The following is a 17,605-nucleotide window of genomic DNA, read 5'->3' as shown; positions in this document are numbered from 1 at the left end:
TGTCTGGCTATCATTAAACTAGTCTGGACACAGCTTCTTGTGTTCTCATTCATCCTGTCTAGGATTGACCCATCTCCCTGCAATCTGACATAGGTTATCATCTACCCCGGTCCGAAACTTCCTGGACCTTATCACAAGACCATAGGACATAAAGTAATTGATCGTCCTCTTGTCTTACATTTTTGCCCTTTATTAATCCATACAGACATGTCCCGGGACCTCCCTAGATAGTTGGAGATCTCAACCCCCCCAATGTTGAACCCAAAGTTACACCCTTGGAGCCTCCCAAACACTGTATCAAAGAAGGCTTCACCACAGACTTTATTACCAACCCAGTATTATAATAATAATAATAATAATAATAATACAAAGAAGGAACAGTAAAGGGAGTATGTATACAATGTACACATTCATTTACAGCTTAGTTATAACAATAACCAACTTAAATCATCTGACAATGTTGTCCATAATGTTCATAGTCATAGAGTGTCTGAATTTCACCATAACAAAAGTTTTTGTTAGGAAAAAGCTGAAGAATGTGAATATAATATTTGCCCAAAAGACACAACAATTTTATCACGTTATCAACTTCCATGTTGTTTGACTCAAAAAATGACCATCATTCTGTTATAGGAACCAGTACCCTATGAGTCTCCCAATTTTTATAAAGAAATTTGAGTCCAAAGTTAAATGAGTGAGTACAGACATAAAATATACCAGAGACAGTATTTCTCAAAGAGTGGTCCAGATTTAGTTTAATATGTTTTTTTAAATTTAAAATTCAAAACCGTGTTTCTCAAACTGTCTACCAGCGACTCCAAAGCCTAATAGTGTGGTGCGTATGTGTTAATTATTACCCTTCGCTACGAAACACCATACAGTACATGTGCGCCAAAGGCCAACCGGAACCTATTACACTATAAGTCGATCTTATGGGAAGACTTTGAATGCGGCGCCGGCGTCCTGTATTCACTTCCGTAAACAAGGGGTGTACTTCCGGTCGTGAACACATGCGCTAGTCGGGCCGTTCTTTTTCAAAACACTGTAATAACTGTACAAAAGACATTCAAATTGTCCTTAAACTTTCGACTATTAATTAGCAAACCGAATACAGATGAAACCATTTCGTCTTTTCCTCTTGAGCTGGATCTTCTAGCGTAAGGACAGCTAACGTTAGCGTAGCCAAACAACCGTTAACCTTACTTTTTCTCATGAGTGCAGGGGAATATGGAGATAGACGCTCGGGACTTTTTGAACTCTCCTCCGGTTAAGACCGTCAGATTTGGAGGCAGTGTTGCGGAAACGTTAGCTAAACACAAACGGGTGAGTGGTAACGTAATGTCAGCCCACTTACTGTTAAAACAGTTGAGACTGTATTTAAGTGATGCTCGGTAACGTCAGCTAGCTATTCGAACGCTTACATAATTAATTAATTTATTAATGAATGAAAGCTTTTTGTTGCTAACGTTCCATTAACAAGGACACCGGGTACTGCTGTAGGGTTGCTCGATTATGAAAAAAAAAAAAATCATAATCAAAATTATTTTGGTCAATATTAAAATACCGATTACTTACCACAGTCACTCTTTGACTTTTGGAAAGATGTTGCTATTATTGAAGTTAAAAACAATGGAAAAGTTAAACAAATCAACATTGAAAATGCCTTTAACTGTGACATTTCCCTTCATACTTTTCCCATTTGAAAATTGTTTCTTCTTCATTCACAGCACAAGACAAAATAAGATGTGCAAATAATTGTTTTTCTCGATTATTCTGTTTTTGTGATCATTAGGAGCCGAAAGCGTAATCACTATTAAAATTCTGATTAGTTGCACAGCCCTAATTAGCTGTTTCTCTTCTTGTTTGCAGGGAGACTCGAGTGACTACGAGCTGCTGAAACATCAGCTGGCTGATCCTGATATAAGGGTAGAGTAAAGCATCAATGTGGTTGAGCTGACCTGGGATCTGTGGTGTTACTGTGGGTTTGTCAGCTCTCTCTCTCTCTCTCCTCTGACAGGATGCTCAGATCATCAACTGGCTACAAGAGTTTCGGAGTTCAGTGACCCAGCTGACCAAGGACCATGAACAGCTCATCTACACTATCTTGGTGAGAATGGAAAGTCAAGACGGTTGAAAGCTCAAAGAGTGCTCTCATTGTAGCTCATCATATTCAACTGCCTGGAAAAACCCCAATGGGGACCTGCACCACGTTAAGAGCTGACATCATTAGTCCGTCAATAAGATATATATATATATATATATAAGTCATAGGCGTCCTTCCTCAACAAAATGTTACGTTTAAAAAAAAAAATGCAAATTCCCAATACAGTTTGTGTCTCTTTGTAGTCGTGTTGTGTCTTTTTGGTCATTTGTGTTTACTTTAGGGTTGTTTTGGGTCTCTGTGGTCATTTGGCGTCTCTTAATAATACAATCATTAGGTCTGAGAAAAGTATTTTAGTTACATTCATTCCGTTTAGGTGCTGCACCTAAACCTCTGAAATATTTTTATTTTCTCAGGCACTTGTTTAATTATTGTGTGTGTGTGTGTGTGTGTGTGTGTGTGTATTTGTGTGTGTGTTTGTTTTTCTAGAGGCTTCCGTGGGTGGGCCGGAGCCAGGCTGTGGTGGAGGAGTACATGGCCTTCCTGGGGAACCTGGTCTCAGCCCAGACTGTGTACCTGTGTGCCTGCCTCAGGATGGTCGTCTCCCACTTCACGCCCAGTAGGTGCCCTTCACTGCTGGTAGAATAATCCTGAGTTTTTACAATAAAATGCAGAATTCAAGCTCTCACAACGGTGTCGGTAGTTAAGTATTGTTGGTTATCTTAACATCATTGGTCTGTTGCCTGACTGTCAGCGATTTATGTTAGCAGGGTTAGAAAATTAGCATCAGCCACCAGCCAAATGCTGGCAACCAAGTGGGCACTCAATTACCTGCACTCTGCAGCCAACAAAAGCAACAGTAATCTATTGAGTGGCTGGTAGATTTTGGAATCCACCAGCCACAGTGGCAGGTGGGCAAAACCGTTAATTTCCAACCTTGGTTTTCATTAAAGTGTGAGTTTACATCTGAAGGCAAAGGATAACAATATAACTTGCGATAAATAAACCTCTATTAAAGTGTACTCAGTTCAGCTGCTTTCAGTATTCTGCTAAAATCCAAGAAATTGCTTGTTGATTTTTTTTTAAGATTATTTTTTGGGCTTTTTTCTGCCTTTATTTGATAGGACAGCTAGGTGAGAAAGGGGAGAGGGGGGAAGATATGCAGGAAATCGTCACAGGTCTGAACCATGGACCTATGCGTCGAGGCATAAACCTCTCAGTGTATGTGCGCCTGCTCTACCCACTGATCCAATCCGGCCACAAATCGCTTTTTGATTTAAAACTAATGAAAGGAAATCATTTCCGTCGTTCTTTTTAATTCAACTACTTGAAAGTTGAATTGAATATAAAAGGCAGCACTAATAAAAGAATCAGTTACATTTTAAAGTGCAGTTTTCTGCTGATATTTTCTATCACCTAACACAAAAGTCTTTGAGTGTCTTTCGCTGTATGTCGCAGGCTTTTCGCGATGTGTTTATTACGCCAGTTGATATTGCGATGACGAATAGAAAAAAACCTATATATATTGTGCAACCCTAGTGGCCATATAATGCGTTTTACTGTATCCCAGCATCAGTGACTCGCGGATATTGTTTAATGTGTGTGTTTCTCGTTTCCAGAGAGAGTGACCATCTGTGAAGCGGGGGTGGATATCTCGGATTCAGATGACGAAGATGAAAGTAGGTGTCCTCCCTGTTATTTCAAGTGACTTTTCAACATATTAAATGTTTGTTTCAAACACCAGAAACCTCGCGTGGTTCGGTTTTATATCTGACCGAGGTGTGTAATTGGGCGAATATTGGGATGGTGGAAAAGGAAGGACAGGGAGAAGTGTGGATGTGAAGCAGGGCAGCGTTAGAGAACAGCTTACATCCTCTCTTCTAATTCTTTGGATAAATACAAATGGTTGAATAATAAATGGTAAATACAAACTCTTTTCTTCTCCTTTTGATTTGTTAAGATCTCCCCCGAAACTTTGATCAGTGTCACCAGGCGCTGCAGCTCATCACCAGATACGTCCCATCGTAAGTCTCTTGTTTTGTCTTCTTGTATTAGTTAGAGCAGTGGTTCCCAACCTTTTTTCCTTGGCGCCCCCCCTACTCATGTCTAAGAAAAGCTGAGCCCCCCCCGAAACCGGGTTGAGGTAACTCTCGAGATAGAGCTTTACTTTCTTTTTGATACAGAGCAGTTATCAGCACTGTTATGTTTCTCCGCCATGTTTCATTCATAAAATAGTGATGCCGTGGCGACAGGAAAAACGAGGATACAACAAAATAGACAGTTTTCATACTGACTTTTGTATACATTATATATTCTAGTGTATTATCATAATTTATTTAACAATTTTTTTTACCTCAACCTCAAACCAGATAAAGACTCGCGCCCCCTTGTGATCTTTTTGCCCCCCTGGGGGTGCCCGGACCCCAGGTTGGGAACCACTGAGTTAGAGTGTTTTTTTTTTTATATATATATATATATTTCATTTAAAGCTTTTCTGTTATACAAACAAGAAACAAGCACAGCAGAACACTACAAAGACATCAGGCTATTTTACCAATGAATGTATGCTTGCAGTGTCAAAAATGTCATAACAGTCCCCATCAGATGTTATTTAGCAGCACTTTAATAGGGAACGTGAGCTGGGTTTAGACCGTCGTGAGACAGGTTAGTTTTAATCAGATGAACTACAGCTGGGCTCATTTACATCTGTAGTCTTCGACCACTAATATAGAAACGGGAGACTGAAGGTGATTTGCCACCGTCTTGGTAAATAGCCCCCTATAAAACATATCTATCTATCATGTACTGTATATCTTAAGGATAACCTTTACTAGGAATAAGAACTGTGACAAAACTAAACAAAAGAACAGGGAGAAAATAATTCTTCCACAATACAGAACTTGCAAAACTGTTTAGTATAAGGGGGCCATTCATAGTAATACTTACCATATATACCATTCTTTATCACAAAATCCCATAAATGCACACATGTACTCTATGTAATGTATGCAGGTATGTATGTATGTAAGGCTTCCGATACCAAAGGGTTAGGGGGTTAATGTAAGACATAATGTTTATGTGTTTAAGTCCCTGCCCTTGTAATTCGTCCTGTATTGTACTGTAAAGGTTTGTCCTCTTCTTTCAGCACGAGTCGCTTTCTGATGCCCATTCTTCACGAGAACTTCCCCTTTATACAGAAATCCTCCAGAACACTGGTGAGAGGCAACTGAGTTCTGATTCACTTCATACATGACTGCCGACATGGCGCAGTCGTGATTGTTGTACCACATCACACTTTTGAGGGTGGTCTCAAACAGCAGCACATGGTTGATGGTGGCCTCACCACCCAGAAAACATGCGGTTACTTGAATGAGGAAACAAACCTCTTAGCCTGTGGGGCGGTAATGAAGAGGTTCAGCCGCCATGAGACCGTGCCAGTGGAATCGGATTAGTTCGGGCTGTTTCAGTGCAGCACTGATGGTCACTTTCCCTGCCACACAAACATCCTTTTCATTTGTTTCTCAGACCTGATGCCCATTATACATACATGTAGTGTATATTTGGTTACACTTTACTTGAAGGTATCTACATAAGAGTGACATGACACTGTCATGAACGTTTATGACATAACACTTCTGTCAGTAAGTGTCACTCGTTTTTTTAAATTTTTTTTTATCGGTTATCAGGCAAATAAAAAGCTGATGCAGATCATCTGCAAACTGCCCAAAAACGCCCCCATAATGAGCCAGTAAATTGTGCATTAACCCAGTGGTGTTTTGTTGATTGATAGTTTGTTGCTCTCCACAGGAGTGTTACGTCCACAACGTCCTGAGGGTGACCGTGTACATACCGTCAATTCGACGAGACGTTCTGGAGTTGATCATCGGAAAGATGCTCAAACTGGATGTAAGTGGGTAAACTGTGAACCCATTTACATGGCAGATTGGGGGGTTGGCTCTGTGGAAGTTGGATATGTTCCTCTCAAGACAGGAAACCTGGTGGCCCCATAATATAGTAATACAAAGTCCATGTTTGTCTGCAGTGAGCTTTAGGTCCTTTGTATTTCTAGCAGGACATGGAAGAAGCATTTCATGATTAAAGATGTTTCCTGTTGTGCCTATCTAATCTATTTCAATAGCTACATTGAGTTTGCATGTTATTTAATCATTAGAAAAGTGTGTAATGTCTTTTAGCTACTCTAGATGGACATGATGAGAGCATTGTGTGTGTCTGCTCCTGTCTTTAACATTGTGTGTGTCTGCTCCTGTCTGTAGTAGTGTGTGTGTCTGCTCCTGTCTGTAATATTGTGTGTGTCTGCTCCTGTCTGTAGTAGTGTGTGTGTCTGCTCCTGTCTGTAATATTGTGTGTGTCTGCTCCTGTCTGTAGTAGTGTGTGTGTGTCTGCTCCTGTCTGTAATATTGTGTGTGTCTGCTCCTGTCTGTAGTAGTGTGTGTCTGCTCCTGTCTGTAATATTGTGTGTGTCTGCCTGCTCTGTAACAGTGTGTCTGTTCCTGTCTGTAGTAGTGTGTGTGTCTGCTCCTGTCTGTAACAGTGTGTGTCCGTTCCTGTCTGTAACTGTGTGTGTGTTTGTGTGTGTGTGTCTGCTCCTGTCTGTTCAAGTGTGTCTGCCTGCTCCTGTCTGCAACAGTGTGTGTGTGTGTGTGTGTGTGTGTGTGTGTGTCTGCTCCTGTCTGTAACAGTGTGTGTGTGTCTGCTCCTGTCTGTAACAGTGTGTGTGTGTGTCTGCTCCTGTCTGTAACTGTGCGTGCGCTATATTGCAGGTGAGTGCGTCCCGTTCAGACATCGAGGAGGCAGAAGAGAACGCGGTGCAGAACCAGCGGGCGAAGGAACCGACTGAGGAAGGACTCTTTGACATGGTAACAACCAGCACTGGTCTGAGGATTCCTCTGGGTCTGGGGCAGATTTACTTGCAGCACATTATATTAAGGTTATTCCCATATAAAAAAAGGTTAATATAGAATAGAAAAGGTAGATGTAAAAGAATGATTTGAATGACCATAAATAAACTAAATAACTAGAAAGGACAGCAAATATAAGTGTGCTAATTGCTGAAAATGTATTTGTTATAACATCAGTTTTAATACCTGGGGATTTGAAGACACCTCATTCAAGGAGGCGATTGTTATCAATATACAGTAATAATAATAATAATTATTAATATTAATACACTGGTTAATGTGGCTCAGGAAAGGGAAGTTTGGGGTCCCCTGCTGGAGCTGCTGCCCCCACGACCTGACCCCGTATAAGCGGATGGAGATGGATTAATACACAGACTATAATCAATAGGATGAGGATGATTCCTATTGTTATCATTTTTAAGGATGATGATGAAGGTCATTATTAATATTCAGTTTATTAGTACCATGATGTTGCTGATTATCATATAGTTTATCAGTACTATAATGATGATAATTATTATAGTCACTATTGTTTAGAGGTGGGCAATATGGGGAAAAAAATTAAATATCAGAATGATAGTTTTGATAAATAATCAACATCCAACATTTAAGACGATATCCATTTCGATGTCCATATCATATTGACATATTGCTCAGTCATTCTATTGTTATTAATATTTGGTAAAAGGTAATAATATGACTGAATTAGTTACTTATATATTACATAAATGTGTTTGTTTTTTATAAAACACTACCGGTTACACACAACATATGCATATACCGTACGCTGGGGCAGAGCAAGTTGAAATAAATGAAATGTCTGCAAGAAAGTATATAGTATCCATACATCACGCTAGATAACTGAAAATGTGAAGAAATGTGACTGCACAGTGTAGAAAGGGTGTGTTGTATTTGTATGGGGGTGGCATGTGGCTCAGAGTGTAGACCGGATCGGCCCTCAACCACAAGATTGGTGGTTCGATCCCAGCCTCGCCAAGACACTGTACTCCAAGTTGCTGTATGCGTCCACTGCTCCTAATGCTTCGGATGGGTTAAATGCCGAGTTTGAATTTCAATACACTTACTGCAGTTGTGTGTGACGAATAATAATACTGTTTGTGTGTGTGTTTGTGTCTGTCAGGACGAGGACATGTCGGCAGATGGTCCCTGTAGGACGACTGTGATGGCCCACCCGGTGGCTGACAGGCTGGACAGTCTCATGGCGGTTCTGATGGCTTATATCAAGGACTTCTGCCACGTCAACGGTACCTGAATAACACCGCTTTTACACATTTCCCGTAACAGGGCTGACCGATAACTGAGTGAAATATGTTTCAAAGCATTTCACACAACTAGAGATGCACCGATTACAACTTTCTAGGCTGATTCCGATTTTCATAGAGTTAGGCCACCCTTGTGAAGTGAATGTTTTTGGCTGTTAAGTGTGTCACCCTCTTCTTTCCTTTGTTTTCTGTCTCTCAGGCTCTCTTAGTGCGGAAAGGACTAAGGATCTGTACAGAGATTTGTTGAGCGTGTTTGACAAGCTCATTCTGCCAACACATGCTTCCTGCCATGTCCAGTACATACTCTTTTACCTCTGCAGCTTCAGAGTGGTCAGTACTTCCCACACTGTGCATGGTGTATGTGTAATGATAGGAAACGGCAGTATGTAGCATTTAGCCCTCAGTCTGGTCTTCAGCAGTGAGACTCCTGATTAGTTGGACTCAGGTCAGGTGACTTGACTTGGACCAACAGACACAGTTAGAGACTGACTGATGAACAGAGTGGAGCATTTAGCTGCTAAAGAGTCAGATATTTCATACAGGAGTGGGTGGAGACCAAACCTGAGCTTTAATAGAATAGAGGACAGGACAGGGCGGTGCGCGGTCACGCAAGGTTTGTATCATGCGGATGCGCTTACAGTTAGTTTTCATTACTTAGAATTCCTCATGGGGGAGACAGAAACTACTCACTATAGCTTTAAAATAGACCATAAAGTAGGGGATGCTTTTGAACCTGTTGATCAGGACAGAGGCTTGGCAATGCTAACCATTTTAACACTGTGGACATTAAAATTGACCTCAACTTGTTTTTGGCCGTTGTCTGTGTTTTCATCTTAAACTTTGACCCTCTCACTGTGTCTTTTCGATTCCTCAAAGTAGAGTGGAACATTTTGGTCGCCTATATATGTCTTGTTCTGCCATCCAAGCTAGCTACAGCTAGCGTTAGCTGGTAACTTAAGGGGATGTCTGCAGATTTCCTGTTCTGCTGTACATGCAGATGAATGGCTCTGTGTTTACCCGCTGGTAATTCTCTGCTGGATGACTCGCGTCAGACGGTTGAAAATCAGCAACCTTCCATGTAGCTTAGCGCACGGCAAACATAAAGAACACTGGCTTGGCCAAGTCATCCTCCGCAGCTCTACCCTCTCATCAAAAACCGTCGCGTTCAGTTAAAAAAAACAAAAAACAAGATGGCGACATCCCTATCGCCAAACTCGAGGCTTCAACAGCAGTCCATAAACCAATGGGTGACATCACCGATGCTACGTCCATTCATTTTACAGTCTATGATAATATCTGTGTTCCAGTGCTCCAAGTAGCCACAAATCAATGAATGCATCTTAAGTGTCCAATTGAAAATAATTTGTCATCAGGCAGTTATCATTCTATCACTGGCTGACAGTGACATTATAAATTAAAAATTGTTCTCCGGCTGTTACAAAATGTTCCACTCACTGTCCAAACACTCGCTGTATATTACACCAACCCACAATCAAATGTAAACTGCCTAATCACGAATCCCCTATGCTGCTATTCCCATACACTTAAGAAAATGAATGCTTATTTATGAAGGAGGTCTAATTTAGTTGTTTCATCTACTTTGATGAACATAAAGACGGAGCGCATAAAGGTTTCCTCCCCGTCAATTCCGTTTGCTAGAAAACAACAGAAAAATGCCTCAAAGCTGCGGTGTGGTGATATTCAGTATCAACTATGTAAAGAACCCAGAACTTAGTTTTTATAAGCTGCCAGCTTGAAAAACTGAGCTTTTATGAAGACTAAAGTGGTCACAGACGTAAGGGATCAGCAGGGAAAATGGGGAGACTGTGGGATCCTGACACTAAGCAAACTGCTGATTCTTCACATCTGTGTCCACTTTTGTCTTCATAGAAGGTCTGTTTTAGGGTCAGCAGCTTATAAAAACTTAAGTTCTGAGTTATTTACCCTGTAAGTAGTGTATATCACCACACAGCAGCTTTTAGGAATGATTCTGTTGTTTTCCCCTCCGGTGGGCGTGGCTTTCAGAGTACGGCACGATGCACTCTGTCGCTGTCCTGCTTGTGAGATGAGTCCTGTTTGGAGTCCTGTATGTATCGTATTTCCTGTGTCCCAGGCGTTGGCCGAGGCCTTCCTGGATCACCTGTGGAAGATCCTGCAGAGTCCCTCTCAGCCTGCTGTCCTGCGCCAGGCTGCTGCCGGATACCTGGGGAGCTTCCTGGCCCGGGCCAAGTTCATCCCTGTGCTGTGAGTTCACTCTGCTTGGAGCCAAAGTGAGCAGTTTATTCCTCTGTGCCCATGTTGATCCTGCTGCTGTTCTAACTCAGTGTGCCTGCCCCCCCCACCCTGCAGCACTGTGCGGGGCTGTTTAGACCTGCTGCTCTCCTGGACCCATCGCTACATTGACAGCCAGGACAACAGCGGCAGGCAGGCCTGCTGCGACATCAGCCTGCACGGGCCCTTCTACACCGCCTGCCAGGCCATCTTCTACACACTCATCTTCAGACACCGAGCCATGCTGGAGGGCAACATGAAGAAAGGTACATCACCTGCCAATCAAACATGACCATTTACTGCCCTGACAGGAAGCTTTTACTGGAATCACTAGCCATGTTTCCATCCACCCATTTTTTTTTGCGAATTAAGTAATATTGAATGAAAAGTGAATTATGAAAACAGTCAAAATTCAATTAGTATTTATGAACATCAACACAAAGTTTGTAGGTTCGATATCTCATCGGATTTTTTCTTAATTGGTTACCGGTTTGTGCAACAAACGCTGATGGAAACGTTATTTGCCGAATAAATAATGAATTGCGATTACACTTTAGGTCATTTTATGGTTGCAACTGGCCATAAAGCCAAGAAGTTTGAGGTAATTTCCTTTGCAGACATGGCGGGTTCCAACAAAGACAGATATAAGTGGACCAACGAGGAGACAAGAGACTTTTAAATTTAATATACCAGCGAAATATGACGGCTATTTTAGAAAGCAAAAATTGTTGTCGTCTGGCATTTACGTGCATCTTCATGATCATAGCGATGTGTTGGTGCCGTCGTTTTCTTATTATAGCTTGATAAGTGATTAACAAAAACACTAATTGCTGAAACCACATTTACACCAAGGTTCAGTTCAGGTTACTTTACCTTTTTAGGAAGAATTGCAAGCAAGAAATATGAATTATTGATTATACATGTTGATTAGGACAAGAGAGCAGAAAATATTAGCTGCTTACAGTTTGAAAATGGAAAAGCTTCCGGTCAGTCAGGTTCAATATCACACATTCAATGAACATTTATTTGTTAAATATATTTTAGCAAACCATTGAACTGAAAATCAGTCATGAGATGTTTTTTATTTTTTTTAAGCAGCTAACCTTTCCAACCAACAGCCCAAAAATGGAAAACATGGCAGCAAATCCACATCAGATAATAATATCAGACATCTCGTTTTGTAACAAGCAATAACAGTTGAAAGAATCCAAAGTCACTGTCTGTGCGTGCGTGTGTGTCTGTGCGTGTGTGTCTGTGTCTGTGTGTGTGTCTGTGTCTCAGGTCTGGAGTACCTGCAGAGTCTGAACCTGGAGCGGCTGGTGATGTGTCAGCTGAACCCCCTTAAAGTGTGCCTTCCTGCAGTCACCAGCATGTTTGCTGCCATCACCAGGTACCCCCTTTACATTTCAGTTTGCATTTTAATAAAACAAGGAAGTACTTTAGTATCCACGGATGACCATTTTAGGACGAGGGTAGTATAATAACATTCAAAGTAAAGTTAGGCTTTGCTGTCGGCTTCATGAGAGAGAGAGAGAGAGAGAGAGAGAGAGAGAGAGAGAGAGAGAGAGAGAGAGAGAGAGAGAGAGAGAGAGAGAGAGAGAGAGAGAGAGAGAGAGAGAGAGAGAGAGAGAGTTTACGGCTGCAGCAGCCCTCATCCTGTCATGTTGCTCTGTAGATGCTGCTCTCAGTATTCTTCTCAAATATAACAAATTGCTTGTTGAATTTAAAACAAATAAAAGGAAATAATTTCCAACATTCTTTTATTGAACAAATTGAACATGGAATAACAGTTACATTATGAAGCGCAGTTTTCTACAGATATTCTCTCAGACAACTAACACAAAAAAAACCTCGGAGTGTCTTTCGTAATATGTGTCCCGATGTTTATGGCGCCAGTTGATATTGTGATGACGATGAGAAAACGATATATATTGTGCGGCCCTGCCACAGTCCAGAATGAGACTGCTGTTGGAAGTGTCCGTCCCTGGTCAGTCACGGCAGCGGCCGCTGCTGTTGGTGTTGTTTTGTTGCAGGACGTATCAGGTGGTGTTCTGCTACACCATCATAGAGAGGAACAACCGCCACGTGCTGCCGGTGGTCCGCAGCTCTGCCGGGGGGGACAGTGTGACCACCAACACCAACCCTCTGGACAGCTTCTTCCCCTTCGACCCCTACCTGCTCAGGAGGTACGCCGGCTGATTGCGACCCCTCCCTTGTGGTTTTGCCGCAGATCGTGTGTAGGCTGCTGTACCCATCACGATGCATTAGAAGATATATTATGCAGCAGCCACCGATTCCATGCGATCTGATTGGGCCCCTACTTGCGATGCAGTGCGATGCAAAGCCATTTGATTTAACACAATGGGGCAAATAATGATGCTCTGCCATTCAGCGTGGTACAGAGAGTTTGACTTCTTTGGTTCATTGTGTTCGGTTTGCTTTCACACTGCAAACACACGTCTCTGCAGATACAGACACCCCCTAAGTGATGATTGAGAGGGAGTACTTTTATGTTAGTCTATACATGTTTTTAGGAAATTCCTGCATATTATACCTTTACCTCTCTGAAGAAATACAAACGTGTTGGAACCCGTTGTATGCTTTTTTTTTTTTTTTGCATCAGGATTAAAGGAAAAACTCTACAGCAGAGAATCTCAATCTTTTGAAGGGATGATCTGTGAAATGAACCTTAATTCTTGCCGTTGGAACTAGTAGCTGACCTGTGTGTGTGTGTGCGTGTGTGCAGGTCCGGTCATCTGATTGAGCCTCTGTACCAGGTCTGGGAGGAACTATCTGATGCAGAGCTGCTTCCCACCAAAACGGGACAACAGGTGAGATGACAGAAGGGTGGGCAAGGTTCAGTACTTTAGCGTTTCCTAATGCACTGACATTAGGTTGGGGGACTTGCCAGGTTTTTGAAGAACCAGAGCTTTAAAGGTCCCATGACATGGTGCTCTTTGGATGCTTTTATATAGGCCTTAGTGGTCCTCTAATACTGTATCTGAAGTCTCTTTTATATAGACCTTAGTGGTCCCCTAATACTGTATCTGAAGTCTCTTTTATATAGACCTTAGTGGTCCCCTAATACTGTATCTGAAGTCTCTTTCCTGAAATTCAGCCTTGGTGCAGAATTACAGCCACTAGAGCCAGTCCCACAATGACCTTTCCTTAGGATGTGTCATTTCTGTGTCTGAAGCTATTGAGGAGGAGAGTGGGAGGGGCAAGGTGGAGGGTGGGGGTGTGGCCTTGACCAACTGCCACTTTTCTCGTTTGAAACCCATGATGTCTCTCTCTCATGGGTGGGCCAAATTCTCTGGGCGGGCAAAGCAGAGAAAGGGGAGGTAACCTTGCTTGTTATGACCTCATAACAAGCAGATTCCAAAACGGCTCATCTGAGCTTTCCTTTTCTCAAAGGCAGAGCAGGATACCCAGGGCTCGGTTTACACCTATCACCATTTCTAGCTACTGGGGGACCATAGGCAGGCTGGGGGAACTCATATTAATGTTAAAAAACTTCATAAAGTGAAATTTTCATGCCATGGGACCTTTTAACTAACCATTATTTTGAATATTGACTATTTTCCCTTCACAAAGGTAACTTATTCTGATGTCTGGGTTTACTGCACCGACAGTCCAAACCCCAGAGACATTTACTCAATTAAACTATGGTCTAAAACAATAGCATAGTGACTTCTTGTTAGACCCTGCCTGCCTGTCTTTCAAACTCCACAGCGTAGTCTTTTTGTAGTCTCAAAGCCCGAGCTGAGATGAACCTGTCCCAGCGAGGAGACTCAGCCGGTGCAAATGTTCTGTGGCTCTGGAGGAGCTTTGTCTGGCTGGGACGTTGACATGTGGATTGGATGTGGATTTTTTGAGAGGTGACGTCAGGATACAGCATAGGGTCTCCACGTACCTATGTACGTAGCCCCGATGTAGATTTAACGCAGAAGCATAAATTGGCCTTAAGTGAATATATGTGATCATATAGGCAAAAATACATGGAAATATGGAAATGTATATTTAGTAGGTAAAAATATGAGAGAATATGAAAAGTCCTGTTGTGTACTGGATTAGGACATTATCGTCCAGGTTTTCAAACTGTGTGTGTGTGTGTGTGTGTGTGTGTGTGTGTGTGTGTGTGTGTGTGTGTGTGTGTGTGTGTGTGTGTGTGTGTGTGTGTGTGTGTGTGTGTGTGTGTGTGTCAGGGCTCGCGGGAGGACGAGGACGACTTCCTGTGCGGGGAGACGCCCCAGACCGAGGGCATTGTGGGAATGACACCCAGCTCCTACGACTCGAGCCTCCGCAGCCCGAGCGGCGTGGGTTCCCCCCCCATCGGCTTCCAGAGACCCTGATCATGCACATTACATTCACTTTCTAAAGATTCAAACACAAACTGGAGAAGACACAAGCATGTCACACTTGGAAGAGCTGTGGCGGGATCTATTCATCCAACAACAGTCATCTGTGTTAATAATGAATGTAAAAGTTCAGTGTTTTATTTTCGGGGGGAATTATAGGTCTACACAATCAAGACTGAACTTTTTCAAGTTATGATCAGTCACAGTTCAGGCCATGTTGGCATGTGCAAAAAATGTGCAGAAACTCCAATGCAAGCAACAGTATCAGTGAGAGACTCCATGTGGTCAGAGGACTCTACATAGACTGGTGCAGCATTGGCCTCTTTGTTCTGCATGGGAGAAAATTCAGCTCAGTTTGAATTGAGCGTGATACGTTGTTATATAGTGTGTGCAGTAAAATACTGTTTTGAGGCATTTGTATTTGTTTATTTGTGAAAACTCATCATACTTCAGTATGATGAGTTTTCTGGTGCAGAGAGAAAGGTGAGATCTGAGAGTTTTGACTCTGCATGGTATGGGCTGCATCTCCTAACCCTTAAATTGCCTCACCGACTCCTCCACTTGCCTCCTTTCCTTGCGTCTTAGTCCCTCCCACCGAGAAGGCACGGGAGAGACGTGAGGAAATCGTAGGAGGAGAGAGGCAACGAGCAAATGTGTTTTAGGGGGATGAGGCATCCTTTCCTCTGAAGCGTCCCATGAATTCGTCAGCTGTGTGGGCGGAGTCAGCAACAGCTTTCAGCTGCACGGCTTCCAGGAAGGATGCTCTCTCTATCCTCGCTCATAGCTCCTCAGTGATCCCTCCGCGACGCTCGCTCCTTGTGGAAGAAATAAGAGCTCTGAGACGGTCTTCACCGAGGAGGGACAGAACGACTTCCGGTTCAGCCGAGGACCGACGAGTCGAGGAGCTATCACGTAAGGATTATGAGATGCAGCCAGTCTGCAATACATGCACCCTTGGATCATCCTGACGATATCATGTTTTTAATATAAAATTTAAAACCGTGTTCATCAAACTGTCTGCCAGCAACTCCAAAGCTTAATAAGGAGGGGCATATGTGTTGTTTTCAATATTAAATAAACTTATTTAAATTCAAACATTTGAATTGGCTATTTTTTTTTTTCCTGTTGTCGGACTTCAGCAACGAGGCCGACCGTTTTGCGAGAATGGGTGCAATTAATGTCACAAATGATCAGTGTGACATTTGAAGGAAATCTGGAGGATCACAGTTTACAGTAACTCTCAACTGACAAGCTGGATGGATGGCTTCAGACAGACAATGCTTCCCTGGCGTCTCAGCATCAGCAGCACCATTGCTGTCATTAATAGGCGTGTGTGTGTTCGTGTCGGCCGCTGTCCATTTCCTAAGGTTCTGAAATGCAAACAGTTTTTGACTACTTGCGTGCGCCCGTGAGCACCCACGGAGGAAAACATAAATTGGCGCCTATGATCGAGGAAGACTGACACCTCTAAGATACATGTTACGATTTATTTACCAGACTGTCAAAGGGAGACGGGTACCTCTCTGCCCTGTCTGACGCTGCTCTCCCTCTCCTTTGCCTGCTCCGTGGCCGGTGTGTGTGAGAGACAGCGACGGCCTCAGCGTCAGGAAGTATCACGTGATATCAGGTCTCGCGATGTAACTAATTGCTTTACGGCACTACGCCCATTCAGGAACCGGCCAACAAGGTAGCGATGGAGTTTTTCACACTATTGTCATGGCTGAGCTGAACCCTAACTTAATAAAGTATTGTTTAAAAAAAGAACTATAGAAGAGGCTAGGGTTAGCGTGTGTCTGACAGGGTGGGGGGCGTGGCATCACGATCTCCATCCGTCGTTGGACGATATCGTCCATCGTCACAACCCTAATATGGTTTTTAATGGCATACTACACCATGACAACATTTATGGCATGCTAGAGTGCGATTTGTTGTTGTTGACATTTTAATTTCATACTTTACTATGACATCACACATGCATTCATACACTGGTGGCCGAAGCTGCCATACAAAGGTGCCACCTGCTCATCAGATAACCCCCGACCTTCAGATTGGTAGACGACCGCACTACCACCTGAGCCACATTATTATTATTATTGTTATTTATTACATTTATATAGCGCTTTATCATAGACACTCAAAGCGCATTTGGGGGGGGGGGGGACTGCTCTCTAACACCACTGATGTGCAGCACCCACCTGGGTGATGCACGGCAGCCATACAACGCCTTGCGACGCCAGACGCCAGAACGTGAGGCAGCATGTGAGGGTTCTCTGTACTCACAATTCAGATGCAAATCCTATGGTTGTGTGTAAAAAAAAGTGAGTTCACTGCCTCCCTCATATGTTGTTACTTTAATGGTTATCTGGAAGTGGATGTGATTTAATGCTTGACCAGTGTTTGTTTATATATATATATATATATATATAGGTAAATCCTGAATTGTCGTCTTGCCTGTTTGCCTTGAGACCTCAAAAATAATATTGTGTGTAAGTGCGCAGTGCACGCGATTTGTTAGTTGTAGCCTTTTAGGAAATGCAAGTATCCTTAACCTTATTTAGTTCAATGTCTTCTGTAATTGTCCAATTAATGTGTGTTATATAGTACTCTATAATTTAAGCAGTGGTAGGCCTACCCCTCACCCCCTTGGGTAAGAGTACTTGTATGTATTATTTG

General features: G+C 42.7%; 1 protein-coding gene across 1 annotated transcript; it reads left to right on the top strand.

Annotated features, from left to right (window-relative positions):
- Positions 1–961: 961 nt before the first annotated feature.
- Positions 962–16,027, top strand: rrn3 (RRN3 homolog, RNA polymerase I transcription factor). Its single transcript, XM_028599879.1, has 17 exons — positions 962–1,323; positions 1,870–1,926; positions 2,018–2,107; positions 2,591–2,720; positions 3,721–3,780; positions 4,062–4,125; positions 5,247–5,316; positions 5,909–6,007; positions 6,883–6,978; positions 8,162–8,285; positions 8,503–8,633; positions 10,417–10,547; positions 10,653–10,840; positions 11,856–11,964; positions 12,608–12,760; positions 13,321–13,405; positions 14,780–16,027. Exons 1-17 carry the CDS (start codon positions 1,228–1,230, stop codon positions 14,924–14,926), a joined length of 1,830 nt encoding a protein of 609 aa, XP_028455680.1. The 5' UTR covers positions 962–1,227; the 3' UTR covers positions 14,927–16,027.
- Positions 16,028–17,605: the final 1,578 nt, after the last annotated feature.

The sequence above is a fragment of the Perca flavescens genome, chromosome 15 (genome assembly GCF_004354835.1).
Source record: "Perca flavescens isolate YP-PL-M2 chromosome 15, PFLA_1.0, whole genome shotgun sequence".
Lineage (NCBI taxonomy): Eukaryota > Metazoa > Chordata > Actinopteri > Perciformes > Percidae > Perca > Perca flavescens.
Note: the sequence above shows the minus strand (reverse complement) of the source record. Positions and strands in the feature narration are given on the sequence as shown.

What these genes read in the sequence shown, in the direction of transcription:
- rrn3 (XM_028599879.1), top strand. Translation starts at nt 1,228, where the DNA reads ATGGAGATAGACGCTCGGGACTTTTTGAACTCTCCTCCGGTTAAGACC. An exon ending in ATCACCAGATACGTCCCATC is followed by an intron (nt 4,126 to 5,246) that starts GTAAGTCTCTTG and finishes CTCTTCTTTCAG; the next exon opens with CACGAGTCGCTTTCTGATGC. An exon ending in ATGTTTGCTGCCATCACCAG is followed by an intron (nt 11,965 to 12,607) that starts GTACCCCCTTTA and finishes GTTTTGTTGCAG; the next exon opens with GACGTATCAGGTGGTGTTCT.